At 36.7% G+C, this 14,789-nt stretch overlaps 1 protein-coding gene across 19 annotated transcripts in view; it reads right to left on the reverse strand.

Annotated features, from left to right (window-relative positions):
- ROBO2 (roundabout guidance receptor 2) overlaps positions 1 to 14,789 on the reverse strand; it is a 1,084,545-nt gene that overhangs the window by 76,461 nt on the left and 993,295 nt on the right. For all 19 annotated transcript variants that reach the window (XM_035315365.1, XM_035315363.1, XM_035315379.1 and 16 more), the window contains 3 exons: positions 14,506 to 14,672; positions 7,624 to 7,745; positions 421 to 652 (listed from right to left, as the gene is read on the reverse strand). In XM_035315365.1, coding sequence (XP_035171256.1) covers positions 421 to 652; positions 7,624 to 7,745; positions 14,506 to 14,672 — 521 coding nt within the window. The remainder of the gene's footprint in view (positions 1 to 420; positions 653 to 7,623; positions 7,746 to 14,505; positions 14,673 to 14,789) is intronic.

Below are 14,789 nucleotides of genomic sequence, written 5' to 3' on the forward strand. Positions count from 1 at the left end.
TTTCCTTCACTAGTCCCCATTTCCTAACCAAACTGTTGATCTTCATTTAACAGTATTGTCCTTTCAGAAAGATATGCTTACTCTCAAACAATCATCTGCAAAAGGTTTAATTTATTAGTTTTATTTTCAAAGTGCAGACCAAAGTCTGTTATTACAGCAACGCTGGTTTATAAAAGAACGGCTGCTGTGCACACTGTTTGGAAGACTCAAAGCTACTTGCACATAATGAGGAGATAGAAGCCAGAGGAATATAGAACTGGCCAAATGATTTCTCCTGGAATATTTTTAGCACAAACCTGAACATGAGGTTGAATTCTAACGCCAACCCTATATTTAACAAACAGAAATCATTTGAAAGAAATACACCTGCACAGAAGCATACATACAATAACTAAAATGATTTCTGACCATTTTACTAACCTTCCTCCGTGGTACGAGCAGACTTTGATTCACTGTCCATTCCTTGGAATTCATTGAAATAAGGGCGAACTTTAATTTCATATGTAACCCCCTTTTTCAGGTTGACTAGAACAGCACTGCGCTCTGTTGGGACTTTGACCTCTAAATTCTGCCACACAGCTGGAGACGGTAGGCCAGACGTTTGGCGATACATTACTCGGTAGCCCTGAATAAACTGTGATTGGCGGTCAACCTAGACATGGCATTAAATAATGTGTCAATAAACATATTAAAGTAATCAAAACTTTTGGAAAAAAACAACAACAACAAAAACACACATTTGCCTAGAATACTTCTGTTGTCATGAAAAAGAAAAAAATTAACAATTGTTTGCACTGCTGAATTTAAAAATTGAACTGCCTTCTTGTAAGTCACTCATTATTAATTATCTCTAAAGGAACATTTTTCTCACATTACTTGTTGTAGAACATTTCTTTCTATTTTACTTTCTTTTAAATGTATTATGACAAATACCATCTTAAATCATAAAACAAGCTCTCACTTCTGCAACAAATCATAAAAAGAAAACTTTGGCATAATGCTTACTCCTTGTAAACCTACTAAGGACATCTTGGCTACCGATGTGCTGAAACATGAGAAGAAAAGAAAAACAAATTCTTTTCAGAAAAGGACAAGTCTTTGAAGATGCCCTATATGCTTTCAGTATGTCCATTACTTGGCTTACAGCTCATCTTTTCATGAGATACTCAGGAAAGTAAAATAAACATAAGACAGATGCAGAGAAAACAACATCCAAGGACATGTGCTGTTCCTTGTGCTCACTGTCTAAGCAGTCTCTTTGCATCCTGAGGTTGTGAAGTACTCAGTCTACCAGAAGGAGATGGAATGTTGTTTTTGTTTTATATCCTAATTGTTGCTAGGTGAACACAATTCAAGCTTGGGATCACACACAGAAGTTTAAAAATTCTAACTTATCATAGCTATAACATAGGATTTTTATTTGAAGAAAAAACTTAAAATATGCTTTTTCTGGGAGGGGATGCATACATTTTTTTTCTCTTGGGAAAAAAAAAATAATACTTGAAATGATTTGAGTTATGATGATGTTTGCATGAATTTTTGTCTGAAAAGAATGGTCAAAACAATATGATGGATAAAACCAAACCAAACCTACCTGCTTCTGTAGCTGACAAATAAACAGCCAAAGAAAACACAGCACAAATATCAAGGCTATATGGCTAGCTGTTTGGTAAGTTTCTGTGTTATAGCTAAGACTCAACAAGTAAGATTCCATTTCTGTTCTTGACAGTTTGCTTGCTGAAGGGTATTTCAGAATTAAAGATACATTTGCTTGACTTCTCTTAAGAATAAATGAATTTAAGGCTGAAAACACAAACTAGGGTCTATTACGCTTTTCCTATAAACTTGTTATAGTTTATTGAGTCATTCAGAGGGGACCCAGATTCTTAAGACATTAAAAAGCAGGGCAAGCAAGAAGAAAGCTTTATTTATGCGAGCAAAGCAGAAATGTCTTTCATCAAAACTGTCACTGTTAAAAACCTTGCAACATATGTTACAACAACATTAAGCTTGCATTTTATAAACTTCTCTACATTCACTTTAAGTGAATTTATGCACTGAAAGAGGGATATAACTCACAATAATAGCTTGTTAATACCGAAAGAATCAAGCTGTGTTTTTAGGAAGAACATTAAGCAGCTGTTTCCAGATGAAGGGAGTCTGTAAATCAGAGTAAATTGTTTTTATCCATGTTTGACTTTCATTAATTAAATGTTTTACAGACATAAAGACTTTATGAACCTCATGTTTACTAGAAAATTCAGTAAGAATATCAATTTCATATACTTTGGAGTACAGGTTCTCAACCTATATCACAATATTAGGTTATAATGTTTAATAATCAAACACTAAGTTTAATTCCTGCCCAACTTCTGTGCTAGAAGTTATGCTGACAGACAGCATAACTTTTTTTTAGAACTTTCCATTTTGTGTTTGCTGCACTTTTAAGCTCTACTGACTGCTGTCTTGCGGGGAAGATCTGAAAATTTAGAATAACGCTGAACAGTAACTGTGTTGCAATAAAATGGTATGGAAACTATTTTGTATGATGTGGTACAAACAAAACCACACACACTAACTTGCAAAAAAATGTACCCCTGGCATGAAGCTCCATAAAGCTTTCTGTGGAGAAAAAACTACCCGTGTCTGGGATTCTGAATTTGGGCTACTTGACACTGACTCTTTCATATCTACTTACACATCAGTAATATTCAAACTATTCATACATCTCTCTTTCCCCTAGGCTTTTAAGTTATTTACCAGAAAGGCTAAACAATACAAGCAATATGAAAACAGAATGCAGAAGTATAAGGCTGTCAGTTACAGGGTTGCTATAAAATAGGTTGATTTGGGGCCCACACAAGTTTCACAGCACTTTCAATTACAAGTTTGATTACAGCAGAGCTGAAGGATCTGTCAGGATTTCAGATTATTGACAGTGATTCAGTTGTTCGAGGTCTGGGAGTGTACTTCAGAAAGAAAATACAATGCATTTTTAATGTTTTCTATAAACATCCAGTCGTATTCAATATCAGGAGAGGATACTAAGCCATCTTTCACACCTACCTAAAGTTAATCTAAAGAAGCAGAATTTCTATTATCGTTAGATTGTTGGGAAGCCACTCAGGGAGGCACCTCACTTACTGAGAAAGGTGGATTTTTCTTTTTGTTTGGAGTTTTCTGATTAGTACAAACTTATTTTTGGATAATTACACAGATTAACCAGAGGTACATGGGAAGTATATACATTTAGTTGGAGGTATATAAAGACAGTTGTATTTCACATATACATACAGATATACACACAAATTTATAAGTGTGTGTGTATCTGTACATATATACACATATACATACGTGTTCACATGTGTATGCTTATATAAGTGTACATATACATATATGTTTGTCTACACATATAGACAATCTTATGCATAATATAAAAGCTTGTGACTTCACCATTTCCTCAGTTACGTTGTAGTTGCATGTCAGACAACAGCAGACCACTAAAACCATCCTTAGCATTAAAGAACTATATTCAACTGTGTGAAGCATCAGTTAATTCTGTAGGTTTGGTACACATTCACTTCACATAGGTAGAGTTGCAGAAGCATGCACGGTGATTTGATGAAAGAATATAATAATGTCTATTTATTCTCCTTTCTCTCCTTTTTAATTTTTTATTAGTTTTATTTTTTGTAACTTCTTTCTGCTGAGTACTGGGATCGCAGACTACTTCTAATCTTTCTAAACTTATCCAACTCTAGGATTTGCACAAGCCCTGGTGACATCTCCTCAAAAGAGCTGCAACAGTTGCTGATCTAAAGATACATTTTTTACCTCAGAAGACAGATGGCAGAAAATGTAAATGCTCCTTTAAAAGGTAGAAGGGAGCAACTACCAAGTAGGTTCTGCTCAGTGCTGACCCAATGCTCTAAGGCAATTTGCAGGAATAATTGATCCCTCTCCCTCTCTTCTGAGGAATACAGAGTGTGGGATGTATCTATAAAACTGATGACAGCTCATTCCTGCAGATGTCAGAACTCTTTTCCCCTGCAAGTTCAAATCTGCACATATTAAGGTTGGACTCGGTGATCTTGGAGGTCTCTTCCAACCTAGATGATTCTGTGATATCACAACTGAACACGAGACCTGTTCAGTGACTATTAGATCACTCTTTTAGGCTATTTGATTGTTAAAAAATTGAAAAATAAATAAAACATAATGCAACTTATGCTGCAAATATAGGCAGTTTTCAGGCAAACATGCTAATCTGCACCCTAAAGACACTTCGTAATATGCTCTTAGGTATGTATCCTGTGCTCCCACATCAATACCCATGGCAATTCTCCATCCAGGCAAAACACCTGGCATACTGTCTGACTGTATTGGGTTTATGTGACAAGGTTTTGGTAGCTGGAGTCTGCAAGGGTGGCCTCTGTGAGCAGAGTCCAAGAGCTGCTCCATGTCAGGTAAGAGACAGTTCCAGCTGGCTCCAAAAAGATCCCTGTCCTTATCTCAACCCATGAGCTTTTTTTTTTTCTTCATATTTTCTGCCCTTCTTCTGTTGATGAGAGGAAGTGAGAGAGCAGCATGGTGGAGCTGTGCTACCTACTGGGGTTAAACCACCACCCAGTAATCTCTGGAAATTCAGACAGCACTAGCATGGATCTCCTTACAGAAACAAGACAAAGGGTGATGATACACTGGAAGACTATCCAAAGAACCTGACTAAAACTTCCAGTGAAGTACATACATTTAAAATTAATGTCAAATTAAAATACAAAGGCAAATACATTATCCTTCTGCCTGGTAGCCTCAAAATTCCTGGAAGGCATTGGGATTTCAAAGCAACAATTATTTTGCCACATCGAAGAAATGAATTTTATTCTTGATTATGCCACAGGGCTCCTCCATAATGCTAGGAAATTTCTAAAACTTGGTGATTAATTGAGCTCTCAATTTAATGCCCAGTGTGAGAAAACTGAGGAGCGCAGCACTGAGTGCAGAGTGTTGAGGTTAGCTAAAAAAGTGCTGTGAGTACACAATATGCTGGGGCAATGCAAAAAGTATTTAATAGAAATAAAAATAAATCAGGCCAAAGATTTAAAATCAGGCTTTTGGTAACAGTGGGCATAAATGACATGTAATAAATATGTCTGCACCTCACCTTCCTATGTGTAAAGTTAGGATAATGACACATTTTTATCATTGTGATGATAAATTCAGTATTATATGTGAAACACCCAAATATTGCAGTTGAAAGCATAACAGATAAGCATGTGAGACAAATTAATAATTTTTTATTCAATGCCAGTTTTCAGTGGTATGAATTTAATAAGAGCTGGCAGCACATATTGAATAAAGAAGATAAAAAGAAATGTTGAATGGCTCCATGAAGAATAGATACCGTATGTGACCAGATAATTACAGCTGTACTTTAACACTTATGCACATGAGAGATAAATTTATGTAACAGTGACAATCTAACTTCTGACACTCCTTTTTAACATTGTCTTTGTAAACCTGACCTTCTTTTAAAATAGACAAAATATGTGTGCATATGTATATGCATTTTATTTCAAAATATTTTAAAACTGCACCACAGAAGCAGAGAACTATTTCTGAAATTTTAAACTCAAATAATAATAAAAAATGGAACACCAAAAAAATCTCAGAAAGAAGAGAGAAATTGGTGTTAATTTGCTGGGAGTCAGGACACCAGAAACTCAGTAATAAAGGAAGTTCCTTGGCATTCACTCTTTGAATTGCAGAAGGTCAGCACAAAGAGTCTTATGACCCTCATGGTACTTCTGTCCTTCTGTATGTTAGCTACACTATCTAATCATTTTATATTAATAGTGTGGACCTTATTCTTTGGACAGAGTGGCTGTTTTCTTATGGTTAATTAGTTGGTTTTGTTCTGGTTGCCAGAAAGTTTCTAATTAGCTGTTCCAGTGATTTTTTGGGGGTGTTTTTCTTCCCTTCACTTTTGAAACATCTCTACAGAGACCTGTACACTTGTCAGGTGACACAGGGTCACTGCTTTGAGGAATCTTTCCAATAAGCTGATACCCATAACATTCATAACGATTTAGCTTTAACTTACCATGTTTTCTTTACTCATTAGTAGTTCAGTAGGGGCACCAAGAAACTCTTCACAGCATTCATTATAACATAATGAAAGAGGTTACACTGCATAAAACTGAATTCTGTTTATAAACAGTGGCAAGGCTATGAAACTGTATTTCTGATAGCATTAACACCCAAGAAAGTACTTGAAAGAACACGACACAGATGTGATCCAAGTTTACATTTACTGGCTGTTAGTGTTCAATGTTTCTTAACTACTGACCCATCCATCTGCTTGGGCAAAAAAGTTTGCTACAAAGGCACCTGAACATAAAAGTCGGTCTGGCCTAGAGTTATTTAGCTGAAACAGACAACATTTTAGAAAGGCAAGCTGAGTGTTGACATCATCAATGGAAAGAGACAGTAACAGATTTTCTAAATAATCTAACGAAGACAAAATTTGTTTATTTATCTGGCCCCCTTACCACTGAAATTTGTCAGAACAAGGATAGTACATAAGCCCCGATAAATATGACTGAGTTGTGCAAAAACAACAGTAATCCCTATAATACACAATCTATTGCCACACTTATCACCTATCGTATAATCCCCTGTACACATTAACCTCTAAGCAATATTATATGGAGAAGAAAAGCCCTGAGTATCATTAATATCCCTTTTGCAGAATTCATTCTACCTAATACAATTGTTTCATTGATGCGCAGTGCAATGGTATTTATCTCTTCCACCCATGACTCTACTTCCTCTGGGGCAGATGCCCCAAGAGCAAAGCACTCATTTGTGGTGTGAAATGTCCTAGGGACAACCTCCTTCTATGGCAACAAATCATTTCCTTCAAGCCTCTGGAAGAGAAACATAGCATTTTGAAAGCCACATACTATATTTTCTTAGAAGTTCTACCCAGTAGTTTAGCCCCTCAAATAGAAACGTTAAGTACTGCCAAAAAGATTCTGGTCTTCTATAATGAAAGAATATCCACTGACTTGTGGTAAGGCATATGCTAGAATACCAGATACTACCAGTGGATCAGGCATCAGCATTACATGCTGCTGACTTTTCTACAAATGCCCTATAGGAAGCTGTTTTTGCATTTTAGGGTTATTAAATAATAGGATGTTGTCAGAGGTTCTATGCTTTGAGGTGAAGAGTGCTTTTTATGCAACAATTTAATGCTGATATTTAACTTTATTTAACTTTTTTGATATGCATAGTAATGAATCCACCGATCAATTACCCTTTAGATTATGGTGTTAAGCATATTCATTTTTATAGTATTTTTCTAGCCAGAAACCTAGCTCCCTTTAAGATGAGCGCTGAAGGCTTTCAATGTCCCTGACCCAAAGAAGAAAACAAAAAGACCATATCGTTAACACATCTATGCCTGTATGATGTTAGTCTAGCAGAGCACTCACGCTAGAGTAAAGATGAGTGTCTGAGGGTAGCGGGGAAAAAAAAATAAAAAAAAAATTAAAAAAAGCAGCACTGTAAGGACAAATAAGCAAAATTAAAGTAATGTAGTTATAACAGAAGCCTTACTGTCCAGGTGACTTGAACTGTCGTGGGTGTCAGCACAACAGGGTTATGTAGTCGTACAATGACGTCTCCCAGTTCTTTCTGAACTTGCCTGTGATCCACACCTTGTGCTGGTGGGCTGATATCTGCCAGGCCAAGAACACACATGAAAGTGTTATTTTAATGAGAGAACACATACGGCATTTATTAGAATGACTGAATAGCTTAATGACCTGACTGAAACACCCTCATATAGTATGTATCTTTAAAACAATACAATGCTAAAGTTTAAACATGGACTCCAAAATGTATCAAGTAAATGCTACATATCAAGTAGCTGCTTAGGTAATCATGAAATAAAAAGATACTTAAATGAGTATTCGGACTTGACGGCAGTTTTCTCAGATTTGCTAAGTGATGAGAGAGGTGCAATATTCACTTCTAAAATGTTCAGATAATAGTAATGTTGCACAGATGTCTGCAACCAAACCGGTTAGTGTAATTGAAGAAAATTAACAGTTCGGTTCTTTTTTTCCTTTTAGCATACATGACATTAAGTCATTATGTTTCCAAAGTTTCACTAAACTTCCCCTTCCCAAATACTATGCACACAAGAAAGCAAACACTAAAAATAGTATTTTCTTCTGCAAAATGAATTTTCCCTTTACAAATAATAGATAATGAAATTTACTGCAAATATGAGTAAAATAATAATTAAAAAGCCAAACTGGTTTTGATCTTATAAAAGGCATAAAAAAAAAAAAAAAAAAAAATCTTTTCAAGATAATGCCAAAGACTCTTTCAAAGTGGGAGGAAAATTACTTCTTCATCTAGCCAAAACAAGAAGGAATTTGATCACTTAGTATTGGAGCATGGAAAACCATGATTCCACCTCCAAGCACCACATTTGGCCCTAGTGCCTAGTTTTTAAAGACTGCATTTAAGTTAGTGCATTGTGATAATATGAGGGAAGCTGTACAACCTTTCCTAAATAGGAGCAGCAAATATAAAGTATGTGTCAGAAAGGGAAGGAGGAGATGTGCAATGTGAATTTATTCAGCATGTCTTTTTAGTGATAGTTCCTAGAAATCACCATTTTCTGTTGTATTGCACCAAAAGGAGAATGTTGAGCTACAGCTATCACTTACAATACAATACCGTAACATGTGCCTTGCCTCTTCCTTAGACAGAAATGAAGGTGCTTTCTGGAAGCTAATGAAGTTTCAGATACATTTAATGGATCCTTCTTAAAATGATGTTCTTGGTTAACAGTTACAGATGACCTTAGTAACTATGTCAATTTTCTATTTGTCTTTCTATTTGACTGTTAGATATATGTATACTGATTATTTATGCTTCAAAATGTTTGTAATTTTTCCAGAAAAGGCAGATTTGAAACATGTGCACAGATCATGTTCAAAAAGACCTGATCATGGCTAGGCCTGCTTAGGCATCTGTGAATTCTGCTTAGTTTTCTCATGAGATTCATTAACCAAAACCACTTTGCCTCTTTTTGGATCAACCTCACATACATGTGAAGAAAAAACAAACAAAATAATTCAAATATTTTCTCAGAGTAATTGCTGACTTCTCTATCCTTATATGATACAAGTAATTTAAGGTAAGCCTTTTGAAAGTGACTGATTGTCTACTTGTAGTCCACTAGTAAAAATATCCATAAACTCCTATTACTTGTATTTGCTATGCATAATACCAGGAAATCAAATGCTTATATTAAAGCTACCACAGGCACCTGTTGAAAATTAATATTATATAGAATTGTTATATGGTTTTTTTCTTCCTCAATGGCCACTGTGAACAGGCTTTCTAGCGTGTCAGCTTCCTCTGTCAGCCTGAATTGAATTCAGGCATAATTAGAAATCACATCAAAACATTATGTTAATTTTCAATTGATTTTATGATTTAATTTTATTAAACTGGAGGTTACCAAAGAAGCTATAAATCCTGTACATGGTTCAGTGTGCTTGACTGCTAAACAGGTTCTGGAAATGGAAGCTGCAACACATGCTGTAACTAATTAAAAGACATGTTTTTACTGAAATTAAATTGCTTGTCAGTATGTCAGATAAAAGTCTACACTTGACACTCAAATGCCAAACAAAGTTTTTTTTTTTTTTAACTAGGTGATAAATTATGCAGACTAAAGACTGGTACAATGAAAAGTGTGAGTCACCTCATCATAATGGGAGAGTAAGAAAGAAGAAAACTTGTGATACTCCATGGATAGTCATGCCATAGAATCCCTCCTGACTCATTCCTTCAGCTTCTCAGAAAGCAACTCTCTTTTCCTTTTACAGCAATTATTATTATTTAAAGGATGTAACTAATAAGGACAGATTTATTCAGGAATAGACTAGATGAGAGACGCTGGACGTGTTGGCTATGTGATAAAGAAATACCACCCTACTCATTTATCTTTTTCCACCTAGGACCAACAAATGACACAATTCCAATTACACATGCTGGAGGCTGACACAGGATTCACAGGCTCTCCACACACACTTTTCTAACTTCCATAAACAGGGAAAGATCATCTCATTGTAAATTAACTGTGAGTGGAGCTATTACTTTGGACTTGAAAAAAATACGTTTTCAAAAAATGATTAATTTCTGTACTCCAACCTGCTTAATGCACAACTACACTCTTGAATGAAGTAGTCAAGCAATATGTTGTTGAAGCCCCAAAAAAAAACATACTGTGAAGAGAAATTTGTTCATGGCAGTTGCACTTCGTTAGAGCTGGCTGTAATGTGAACAGAATTTACAGTCATCAAACCCTCTGCACCCATGCAATGGAGGATCACAGCTATCAATTATATCATCACCCAACAAATAAGGGATTTCCCTTCAGCCTTCTCTTTTGGTTTATTACATAGTGAATTATAAATTTAAAGAATTCAGAAATGTAGATTTATAAACACAAGATATATACTTTTCTCTGAATAACTTTAAAGTATTTTTATCATGCAGATCTCTTAATTTACATGAATCAGCTGCAGAAATGTTGGACCAGATTAATCAATACACTATGGATACTTTGTGCAATTCTTGTGGTTAAAACTAATGTTAAACATGATGTCTGCCTGTCTGTTTTAAGCACTTGTTATGATAGCATATCTCTACTTGATGATGGAGAAGAACTAAAGACAGATGATAGAAGAGAACATGTTATTCATAGCACATCAGAAAAGGGAGGGATGCCTAGTTCACTTGGCTTTTAATGGAAATGGTGCATCAAGGAGCACACCAGCTCGCTGTGACCTGCAAACTTGTCCTGGTTTCAGCTGGTACAGAATTAATTTTCTTCCTAGTAACTGGCATGGTGCTGTTTTGGTTTTAGGATGAGAATAATGCTGATAACATGCTGGTGGTTTAGTTGTTGCAGAGCAGTGCTTACACCAATTCAAGGACTTTTCAGCTTCTCTTGCTATCTTGATAGCAAGAAGGCTGGGGGTGCACAAAAAGCTGAGAAGGGGACAGAACCAGGACAGCTGACCCAAACTGGCCAAAGGAGCATCCCATACCATATGGCACCATGCTGTACAATAAATAGAATGGCCAGGTAGGTTGGGGAGGTCACTGCTCGGTGACTGGCTGGGCATCAGTCAGTGGACGGTGAACAATTTCATTTGCATCACTTGTTCTGTGTATCCTTTTATTATTATGCCTTCCTTTTCTGTCCTATTATTTCTGTCCTATTATGCTATTATATCTTTATCTCAACCTAAGTGTTTTTACTTCCCCCTCCCCCCCCCAACTAAACAAAACAAAACAAAACAAAAAAACATCTCTTCCCTATCCCACTCTGGGGTGAGGAGAGTGAGTGAAATTATGTGTGGTGATAACCTGCCTGCCAGGTTAAACCACAACAAAACAAAAAAATGTACCAAGGCACTGAGGAGTTAACCTATCTCTCCTGAGCTCTAGATTGATACTAGGTGATCTAGGTGATTCAGAAAATGCCTTGCTGTTTTGGGTTGCTTGTTCTCCGGAATGGTGGTAAAAATGTTATTACAACACTTAATACCTAGATATGGGATAATCCAGTACATTGATTCTGATCAGGGCACACACTTTACTTCTAAAATAATAAAATTATTATGTCAATAATTAGGCTTTCAGTGGGAATACCACACTCCGTGGCACCCACAAAGCTCGGGGAAAGTAGAAAGAATGAATCAAACAATAAAACAACAATTGGCTAAGTTAATGATCGAGACACAAATGCCCTGGACGAAATGCTTACTTTTAAATATTAGAACTAAACTACACACTGAGACTGGATTATCACCATGTGAAATGTTATATGGCCTTATTCTCAACGGATGCCCTTAGGGAACAATGTAGTTGAGGATCGTAGTATCCAGAAATATATAATTACGATTGGTAGAAGATTAAAAGAGCTAAGAGCAACTGGGATGATGGCTCAGACACCACCTTTAGGATTTGCAATTCACCAGTTAAAACCAGGAGATAGGGTTCTAATAAAAACATGGAAAGAAGAAAGCTTATCTCCCCTCTGGGAAGGACCTTTTCTTGTTTTATTAAAAAGAAAACAACCGATATTTATTAACTGCTATCTATTAGTTGTTATCTATTAACAAGGAAACAGCTGTGAGAACTGCTGAAAAAGGATGGACACGTGTCGAGAGGTCCAGTGGAAGAGTGGAAAGTAACATCGGAACCAGGAGAAACTAAACTAACAGATGGACTTGAAGAAGCTTTCATCAGAGTATAAGCTAAGTTGCTGTGGGAATTTTATTGTAATTACTCCTTTATTGTAATTACTCCAAATTTATTGTAATTACTTCTGTAAAATTAGTAAACAAAGAACCTCTTGAATAGATACCTACTAAGAGAAGAGATTTATCAATAACAGGGATCAGTTAAGCATTATCCCCTGAAGGTACTGAGAAGGTACATCTGCAGTGTACACCCCTCTAAGATTAGGGAAGAGGGCAAGACCGGATAGGGAACTGGTGCTGCGGCTGGGAAGGTCTGCCAAGGGCTGCAACCCCTTCGGGCTGTGACCGCCGAGCACTATGGCCCTTACCGGACCTCTTCTAGTCCTACTTGGGGTGAGTTTCTTGGCCCAAGCTATGGCCAACAACTGCAGTCAACTAGAAAAGGATGGTTGAGCTCCCAGACATTGGTGTATCATACTGTCTATGACTGTAAAGGCCAGAAAAGAGGAAGCTGCATTTTTAACCTAACTCAGTATGCTCTATGCAGAGAAATTAATTGGAACAAGTGAAATTGTAACCACCCTGAATACCTCAGTGTCAATAACCTTTGATGCCTGTGATATTATAGATGAAGACCCATATACTGATTGTGGAAGCCTGAGCTGGAAGAGATATAGTAACCAGCCCAAGTACATTTGTCCTAGAAAGGGTAAAACAGTGACTTCTACGTGTTACACTGATTGGATAAGAGATTATCCATGGGACCGGAGTTATCATTACTGCAGACCCTCAAATTGGGGTTGTGCTTGTTGGAGTATGGATCCTGGGGCTATAGGACCCCAATAGATATGCTTAATAGAATATTTAGGTTGCAAGCTGTAGTAGAAATAGTTGTGAATAAAACTGGAGATGCACTCGGATTAATTGCAAAACAAAATACCAAGATGGGAACTGCTTTGTATCAAAATTGCTTAGCTTTAGATTATTTGCTAGCACAAGAAGGAGGAGTCTGTGGAAAATTTAACCTTAAGTAACTGCTGTGAATGAACTTGTAAAAAGAAATGAAGAAAATTGCACATGTCCCAGTTCAAATTTGGAATGAAATCAATTTAAGAAAATTATGGAGGGACTTTATGGGTAGTGGTTGGCTTACTAGAATCAGGATAGTTTTATTGGGAATATGTGGAGGGTTGTTTAATAATTCAATAATTCCATGTTTAATACCCTGTTTTACCTGACTAATACACTCGGTTATACAAGGAATGCAAATATCTGTGGTACGTGTTGACCCAGAACCAGGGTAAGGGAAAACCCATTCCCTGATGATAATAAAACAAAAGAGGATCCAAAATTGGTACCAATTTGGCAAGTATTGACTCGATTGAATAATAATAATAATAATAAAAACACGAATCAATACCATGAAAAAAAAAAGAAATGGGGGATTGTGAAATGTGTTTATTTGATTCGTGTCAGTATGGAACAATGCTAGGGCCGCATGATGAAATATAAGCTCGTATTTAAGAAAAACAGAGTGATTAGTGTACATAGTTCTTGTATCATGCAAAGGAATGATCCAGCAATTTGTGTAAATAGAGGGTTTGAAGGGCAAACATTGAGACTCTAGTCTGGGAGATAAGAGGACCAAGGAGTTTTTTTAGGAAACTGCAGACTTTTGCATGGGACGCTGCGCAAGCCTCTGATAACCAGCAAAGAGATCCACCAAATAAGGAGAAAGGGGGAGTTGAAGGACGACCGAAGGACAAAGCCTGGGAGGAAGACTACGAGCCTTCAGCACAAGAGACCCCCAGAAAGACCACCAGAGACTGCTACGCATGCGTCCAGAGAGGGTTTGGATTCCAGGAACTAATTGTAATAACCCCGCCTTTTCTAGGAATAGTGATGAATATGTATTAGTCTAGGAGCATAAAAATCAGACACCTGATGTAACAGGTGTGCGTCCTGGTAGAGCAGAGACTCCCGGTGCACCCAGCGCTGTTTGCTTGCCTCTATTCGCTTAATAAATCACAAAAATCCTATTTGGGACTTAATCATTTATCACAAGCAGTCATTGGACTATATTGGTTAAGCTGGATTTCTGATTCTTTCAGTCAGAGTGCTAACACAAAATGTCCAAATCTATTGGTCAACTCTCTTTCTATTTTAGCTCAAGCATATAAGCCTTAATAATTGCTATTACCTTGTGTTCGGACAGGATCTGACATTGGGCTGGGATCACTCAGACCTTGTGAATTGATAGCTCTCACCATGAACAGGTAGATTGTATTGGGGCGCAGTCCTCTCACAGTGTAGAGAGTGGTCTTCACATGGTTAGCCACTGTTTGCCAGCTATTGCTCACAGACTGACTGCAATGAGAAAGCAGTTGAAGAAGAAAAGAGAAAAAGAAAAGAAAAAAGTGAACAATGGACTACTTTTGTAAACCTATATCAAGTCTACAGAAAAAAAGTAGTAAGAGCAAGGTA

The sequence above is a fragment of the Oxyura jamaicensis genome, chromosome 1 (assembly GCF_011077185.1).
Source record: "Oxyura jamaicensis isolate SHBP4307 breed ruddy duck chromosome 1, BPBGC_Ojam_1.0, whole genome shotgun sequence".
NCBI lineage: Eukaryota > Metazoa > Chordata > Aves > Anseriformes > Anatidae > Oxyura > Oxyura jamaicensis.